Source organism: Chinchilla lanigera, unplaced genomic scaffold (genome assembly GCF_000276665.1).
Source record: "Chinchilla lanigera isolate Chin_1 unplaced genomic scaffold, ChiLan1.0 scaffold00018, whole genome shotgun sequence".
In the NCBI taxonomy this organism is placed as follows: domain Eukaryota; kingdom Metazoa; phylum Chordata; class Mammalia; order Rodentia; family Chinchillidae; genus Chinchilla; species Chinchilla lanigera.
The window spans coordinates 3138305-3146495 of NW_004955419.1; the positions used below are offsets into that span (position 1 = coordinate 3138305).

The 8191-nt window shown below is 40.8% G+C and overlaps 1 protein-coding gene across 3 annotated transcripts in view; it reads left to right on the forward strand.

The window, feature by feature from the left end:
- The window catches only part of Scai (suppressor of cancer cell invasion), a 158716-nt gene that overhangs the window by 560 nt on the left and 149965 nt on the right, over window positions 1-8191 (forward strand). For all 3 annotated transcript variants that reach the window (XR_260604.2, XM_013513153.1, XM_005382478.2), the window contains exon 2: window positions 309-353. Coding sequence is in view for 2 of the 3 variants with exons in the window: in XM_013513153.1 (XP_013368607.1) it covers window positions 309-353 (45 nt within the window). In the remaining variant the exon portion in view is untranslated. The remainder of the gene's footprint in view (window positions 1-308; window positions 354-8191) is intronic.

Below are 8191 nucleotides of genomic sequence, written 5' to 3' on the forward strand. Positions count from 1 at the left end.
GTGAGGGGCTCGCAGGGTGGCAGAGGCAGACAATGAGCAGGTAGGGGCGTCTGGGGGGCTCGGGGAAGTTGGGCTGTGGCGAAGGGAGGCCGAGCGGGGCTGGGCGGCGAGCACGCTGGGGCAGCGGCGAGCCCCGGCGGTGCTGGGTCTTGGTACCTGGCGCGGCAGGCTAAGGTGTTCGTACGGCCAGCGGTGGATGGGCACAGGCGGAGGTCCCGGGGGTGGGACATTGGGCCGCTGCCGGGGCCTGGCCGTGTTCGCCCCTGGGTGCCACTCTGAGTTACCGGCCTCGTGTGTTTGGTCTGCAGACTGACTGGCACGGTGGAGAAACCGCCCCGCAAACGGAAAGGCAGGTAAGACGGACGCCTGCCTCTTTGGCTTCGTGTTTTTCTGTTTGCTTGACTGCACCTGTGCCATACTGCACAATTCCACACAGTCAGCGAGGAAGTTTCTGCTTTTTAGCTTTTATTGTAAATGTGCAGGGTTTTTCCTACATGGTAGATTTTCCTTTTCAGGATTTCAGATTGTCACCTCTACTTTTTTCTTTGTATTTAAGGTAATAGAAAATTGAGAGATTCTAGTTTATTTTTTCCTGTAGTCATAATTTCAACTTCTCCACCATCTCGGTTTGAAAAGCTAATGTTGTGTTTTTGTTTGTTTGTTTTGGTTTTTCTCCGGTACCGGGAATCGAACTCACGACCTTCCGCTTGCCAGGCAGGCGCTTTGCCGCTGAGCTAAATCCCCAGCCCCGAAAAGCTAATGTTTGTTGAGCAGCTACTGCATGTCCAAGTATTACGTGCCAGTGCTTTATATAGCATATCACCTATAAACCTTGAGGCACCTCAAGACAATACAGTGTAGCGTCGTCACTGTTTTGCAGACGAGGGAATTGAGTTCCAGAGGAGCCAAGTATTTACCCAAGATCACACATCTGATAAATGATAGAACAAAGATTCGAATCCAAGCTGGATATGGTGGCACATGTCTGTGATCTCAGCACCTGGGGAGGCTGAGGTAGGAGGATCCCATAAGTTGGAGGCCAGCCTGGGCTACATAGTGGGACCCTGTCTCAATCCCCTACCCCTAAAAAAAAAAAATTGAATCCAGATAGTCTGAGGACTCCAGAGTTTAAAATTGTAGCCGGTCTACTGTAATGCCTTTCATACAGTTTTAGAAAATTTTCGTAGTGTTTCCTCCTTGTACATAGAATCTGAATAAACTGAACTGGTTGAGCCCTCGGAAGATACATAGTAACCAAGGCTTAAGCTGCCACAAACAAGTGAATGATTCCTTGAGTAAGGAAGAGCAGGGATTGCGCAAGTATTTGTTTGGTTGTGTGTTGTTTTGTTTTGTTTCTCCTCTGGTATCAGGAACCGAACTCACGACCTTGCGCTTGCCGGGCAGGCGCTTTGCTGCTGAGCTAAATCCCCAGCCCCACGCGCAAGTACTTTTGAGCCCATTCCATGTGTCAGGTACTACATAGCAATTCTGTTTAGTTATTAGAAGGCTTTTTTTTTTTACATTTGTTGGCATTGGCTTGGGGAAAGGAAGCTCCAGCAAGGAGGACATGACCAGGGGGTGATTTTCACAGGTCGTATTTAATTTACAAGTTGATCATTTCCTGGAAACATGTATGTGTATGTCTTAGACATCCTTGGGCATGTGAATCTGTTATTTCATCTATAGATGTTATGAAATCTAAAACCTAGCAAATATTCCCAATGAAAATGTAGTAGCTGAAAGAAGTCTAAAATACACCCTAGATTTTAAGTTAGAGTAGAAAAAGAATGTAAAGCTTCTCTTTCTAAATTTTAATGAGTATGTACTGAAGTACTGTTTTATGTATAGTAACTAAAATTATTTTTGCTTACCTCTTTTTACTTATTTATTTATTTGGTGATATTAGAAATTGAACCCAGAGGTGCTCTACCACTGAATTACATTTCTAGCCCTTTATATTTTTTATTTTGAGTGAGAGTCTTGCTAAATTTTCCAGGCTGATCTCGAATTTAAGGTCCTCCTGCCTCAGCTTCCTGATTAGTTGGGGTTAGAGGTATGTACCACTACACCTGGCTGGCTTTTTACTTTTTCTAATGGTAGCCACTAGAAAATCAAAATTACATTATTGATTTACATTGTATTTCTTTTTTTTGAAACAGAGTCTTGCTTTGTAGCCCAGGCTGGCCTTAAACTCACTATGTAGCCCAGGCTGGCTTGAACTCACATTGATCCTCCTGCCTCAGCCTCCCAAGTGCTGGGATTGTAAGTGTGCACCACCATGGTTGGCAGCATTGTATTTCTTTTGGACAACCCTGGTTTAACCCTCCTTACCCTGCTGCCAGATTCCTGGTACCATCTGGATAAGTTTCCCTACCTGTAATGTATAATTAATTCACCACACTGTGGAAGTCGATCATGTAATTCTTTCTAGTGCTTAGGAGCTCTGTGGTTCCCTACTGCTGTTGAGCAGAATCAGACTTTTTAGCCTTGTTATAACAAAGGACTACCTTTATTTCACTTTCACTACCTTTGCAGCCCTCCATTAGTACTACAACCATAGAAATTCTCAAAAATGGATCAATTAGGGGCTGGGGATTTAGCTCAGCGGCAAAAGCGCCTGCCTGGCAAGCGCAAGGTCGTGAGTTCGGTTCCCGGTCCCGGAGAAAAACCAAAAAAAAAAAAAAACAAAAATGGATCAATTAAATGTCTGATTTTAAGTGATTTAAGTTTCTGGTGAACACTTCAAGATGAATGAATTGCTGACTATAACTATGTTTTGTTTGCCATTTCCAGAACTCATGTTTTCTCTCCTTTGTGTGGGTTTTTGTGTGTGATTTCTCTTTCTGGAATAATTTCTTTTTTCTCCTTGACAGTCTCCTTAACCTGTACATTTACTCATTTGTCATGGATACTGCTGCCAGACACAAGCTGTGAGATCATACACAAGTTAATGAACATGTCTGATCCCCATGTTCCTCATCTGTGTAATGGAAATAATAATAGTCCGACTCTTCCAGGGCTGTGAAGTGCCTAGAACAGTACCTCGTGCACGGACATTTCTGTGTACCACATTTTAGGTTAAAAGCCTCCAGCAAGCTGGGCCTAGTGGCATGCACCTGGAATCCCATTTTATCGGAAGGCCGAGGCAGGACGGTCTGGACTTGAGGCCAGCCTAGGCAATATAGAGAGGCCACTGTCCTAGAAACAAAACAGCAAAATAAGTCACACATACCTGTTTATTTCCCACCTCTTTTCGAAATATGTATAGTCTAGAGGATTACAAATAAATTTAGGCCAAGAAGAAATGAGAGAACAATAAAATTCAACCAATAGTAAGATTAGTACAAAGACCAGAAAGTGCTCTACGGTTACGAAAAGTAGACTTCATATGTGGCTCTCAGTTTCCTGGAACGAGGCAGAGAAGTTAATAAAGATCAGTTTCTGGTGTTTATAAAAATGAAACGTGCTCATCAAAAGAAACACAACTTTTTTTTAAAGCTCTGGGGATTGAACCCAGAGTTCAGTGAGCCTTTGTACTGAGCTCCTTTCCCAGACCCCCACAGCCCTTTTTTATCTTTTTGTTTTCAGACTTTCTAAGTCACTGAGTAGCTCAGGATAGGCTCAAACTTGCAATCCTGCCTCAGCCTCTCAGAATACTGGGATTATAGGTATGTACCACCATACCCAGTTTTATTTCCTTGTTTTAGTTCATTTACCTTTGTACCTAGTACTGTTTGGTACCTAGTACTGTTTGGTACCTAGTACAGAACACACACTGTTCTTTGTATGTAGTACTCATAGCTTCATAAAACTAGTGAGCTGATAAATTCGTGGCAAGAGAGTTACTGTGGGATGAAGCTTTCATAATCCAAAATAATGTGATACTGTTTAATCACTGATACAAACTGTATTGAAAAGTATATTGTGTATACTGACTGAAAAGTAGTTATTCATTCATTTATTTATTTTGAGGCACGGTCTTTCTGTATAATTCAGGATAGCCTTGAATTCACTATGTAGAGCTGGGGATATAGCTCAGCAGTACAGCACCTGCCTGGCAAGTGCAAAGTCCTGAGTTTAATTCCCGGTACCAAAAAAAAAAAAAAAGAGAGAATTCACTATGCACCCTAGGCTGGCCTCAAACTCACATCAGTCCTCCAGGCTCAGCCTCCTAAACTCTGGGATTACAGGCATGTGCCAGCACAACTGGCTGAAAGATATATTAAGATTAGGAAAATCTATCCTCAGCAGGGTTTGTGGAGTGAGTTGTAATTCCAGCTGTATGAGAGAGTGAAGCAGGACTGCAAGTTTGAGCCCAGCTAGGGCAATTTAGAAACTTAGACCTTGTCTCAAAATAAAATAAAAAAGGTTGAGGGTGGAACTCAGTGCAGAGGCTCTGGTTCCAATCCATGGTATCCCTCAACTCTTGCAAAAAAAAAAGGCAAGTTGATCTCTGTGGTTTGAAAATTCTAGAGTTCATTATGTTTGGGTTACAAGTTAGAGAATTCTTTTGGGTCCTGTTTGAAATGAGACTCATTAATTAGGATAGAATTCATATTTATTAAAGCTTAGCTGCCGTGCAAGGCCTTGGCCTCAATTGCTGGCACCTCCCAAAATTTATATACCTATTGATTTGGGGACTTTAAATGTTTTAGTTATGTATTTAAAGCCAGGAGGACCAGCATTTTGATAGCATTCGGAATGTAAGAAGCATCGGAATGCTTTCTAGTCCTGAGGATAACATGAGTGAGGTATGGCCTGTGCTGGCGAGAAACTTACACAGTGGTACCTCAGTACTTGTCCTTAACTGGCCCCAGGAGGCGTGGTGAGTACCAGAAGTGCTGACTTCCAAATTGTTTTGTCTGGAAAGGGTAGGGAGTCACAAGGCAATCAACATCAGGTTATGGCTTGCACATTAAGTACCAAACAAATGAACAGTGGCACAGAATTTTTGCATCAAAATATGTTGAGTACCAAATTCAATGAGGTTAGAAGTTCTTGGGTACCAAGGTGTGACTGGATTAGTAGGGTGAATGCACAGAAATATGAGACAGTGATATGCTTTTATGTATGAAGTCTGACACAGTGTAGACGAAGGGTTTATAGTAATTCTGTGTTGTAGTTGAGCTGGGCATGGTGGTTTATGCCTGTAATCCCAGCACTTGGGAGACTGAGGCAGGAGGATCGTTTTGAGTTCGAGACCAGCCTGGGCTACAAAGTGAGCTCAAAGTCAGCATAAACAGAAGAGGGAGAAAAAAGACAAAAAAAAAAAAAAAAAAAAAAAAAATTCTGCATTATAGTGGGGCAGTTTGCATGTTCATCTAGGCCTTGAAGGTTCAGACTACTTTGGGGGCTAGCATGACTATTGAAATGCTGGAGGTGAGAGTCTGGATGTAGATCAATGAATGCTGAAGACTTAGGTAAGCTGAATTCAGCACCAAATTTAGGATTGTCAGGTGTAGACCAAAAGGTGTTTTGAATAGCTTGGGCTGTGTGTCAGAGTATGCGGGGCCTCTTAACTACGGGAGATTTTCTCCTTAAGGGCCATTTGACAACATCTAGAGATATTTTGAGTTGTGACAGCTTGAGGCATGTAGTAGGGAGAGACCAGGCATGCTTCTAAACACCCTGCATACAGAATATAAGAAGCATGGGAATGCTTTCTAGTCCTGAGGGTATAGACATGAGCAAGGTATGCCTGTGCTGGGGAGAAACTTACATAGTGGTACCTCAGTGCTTGTCCTTCAGTGGCCTGAGGAGGCTGTTTAGAACAGTCTCCTAGCCTGGGAATTGCCCACATCAAAATGAGCGGTACTGAGACTGAGCAATCCTGGAGTCTGAGTCTCAGCACTTCTAAGTAGTAGCTTTGGGCTGCTGGGTAATTTCTGCAAAATGTGAGGAGAGATAACATCTCCTTTGTAGGATTATTACTGTCCTCTAATACACTTTGTGAGGTCAGAGATTTTGTTTATTTTTTTTACTTTGCTGATTATCTAAGCTTTAATAGTGTTTTTAAATTTTATATGAGTAAGATTTTTTTTGTCTTCCCTTTTGTTATTAGCATATGTGTGCAATATCTAGTAAATACATTCATTGTGGGAAATTGTTGTATATCTATAGGTATATATAGGTCTATAAAGATACTTATATATATATCCCACACCTTGGTCCTTTTTACTTTCCCTTTCTCTCCCCTCCCTCTTTCTCCTCTCCAGATCCCTTTCCTATCTCCACAAAGTCTGTCTCTCTGTTTCCTATCATCTTTTATTTTGCTTCAGAAATATTTATACTTTGGATTTCTCAAATATGAGAAACCATGCACTGTAGTGGAGATTTTTGTCTGTTTTCTTTACTACTATATTCCTGGCCTTCCCACATATAATAGATACTTAGCCACTCTTTTTGGATGATTTAATGAAATAGTACATGTAAAATACATGTTATAGTTACGTTACATACAGAAGAGACTCAGTCAATGGTAGCTGTGATTATCATTAGTTTAATATTTTTATTTTTCAAGGCATGTGCTCTGCCACTGAGCTACACTCCAGGCCCCTTCCTTGTAAAAATCAGCTTTACTAGGGCATTATTTATATACAAACAAATTCAACTTTTTTGTTTGTTTTAGTTTTTGGAGGTACAGCATATTGAACGCAGGGCCTTGTACATGCTAGGGAGGGAGGGAGTCTGCCACCGGGCTGCTACATTCCCAGCCCTTTATACTTTATTTTGAGAAGAGGGTATTACTAAGTGGTGTGGGCTGGCCTTGAACTTGTGATCCTCCTGTCTAAGGCTCCCAAATTGCTAGGATTAAAGACATGTGTCTCTATGTACAGTAAAATTTAACATTTTTAAATTTACCTTTGGTGAGTTTTGACAAAGGTGTGCAGTTATGTAATCACCCCTGCCATCAGAACATAGAACGTGGCCGTTGCTGCTCTCTGCACTTCCACATTGGCCCAAGTCGTCCCATGTTTCTATAGGCATGGCTCTGGCCACCATTGATCTTTCTATCACTGTAGTCTTACGTTTTCTAGATTTTCATATGCGTAGAATCATGTAATAATCTTTGTAGCTTCTTACACTTGGCAATGTATGCTTTTCATGCTCATCCATGCTACTGTGTGTAAACAAGTTTTCTTTTTTAATTGTTGAGCATTCGTAGTGTGATTTTACCATCATTTCTTTTTACATGCAATTTATTTTTTTTATTTTAAAGAGAGTAGTACCTGAGAAACAAAGAAACAAAAAAATAGAACAGTAGCAGCATACCAGTATCACGAACATAAACAAGTCAAAGCAAGAACATTCAAAATGATACAGGGTCTCAAGACAAATTAATACAAATCAACAGTGGTTGTTACATTGCATATCGCTATTGTCAACTACATTGCTCAGATTATCAGATGTAAGAATGAATGATTGCTCAAACCATGAAAGAGAATAAGAAAATAATTCTTCAATAAAACAGTAGAGATAGTACAGAGTTTCACTAGACAAGATGGTAGGAGTTCACCAGTGTAATTTTATTGCATATTGTTACCTTCAAAATCAGTTGCTCAGACCACCAGGCACAAGCATGCACCATCATTTCCTAATTGGTAGACATTTGGCCTGTTTCCATGTTTTGGCTAGTGTGACTACAACTGTTTTGAACATTTCAGTTGTCTTCACATGCGTTTACATTTCTTTTGAGTAAAAAGAGTGGGCTTGTTGGGTCTTGTGATAAGTATGTGCTTAACATTTTAAGTGATTGCTAACCTGTTTTCCAGTCTCAAACTAGCAATATATGAGTTTCCATTCTTTATGTCCTCACCAATATTTAGTATTGCCATTTATTTCCTTTTACACAGCTTCATTGGCATATTAATTGCACATATTTAAAGTGTACAATTTGATGACCAGACTCCCTCTTTTTCTCTTCCTTCCTTCCTTCCTTCCTTCCTTCCTTTCTTTCTTTCTTTCTTTCTTTCTTTCTTTCTTTCTTTGTTTCTTTTCTTTTTCTTTCTTTCCTCCTTCCTTCCTTTCTTCCTTCCTTTCTTCCTTTCTTCCTTTCCTTTCCTTTCCTTTCCTTTCCTTTCCTTTCCTTTCCTTTCCTTTCCTTTCTTTCCTTTCTTTCCTTTCTTTCCTTTCTTTCCTTTCTTTCCTTTCTTTCCTTTCTTTCCTTTCTTTCCTTTCTTTCCTTTCTTTC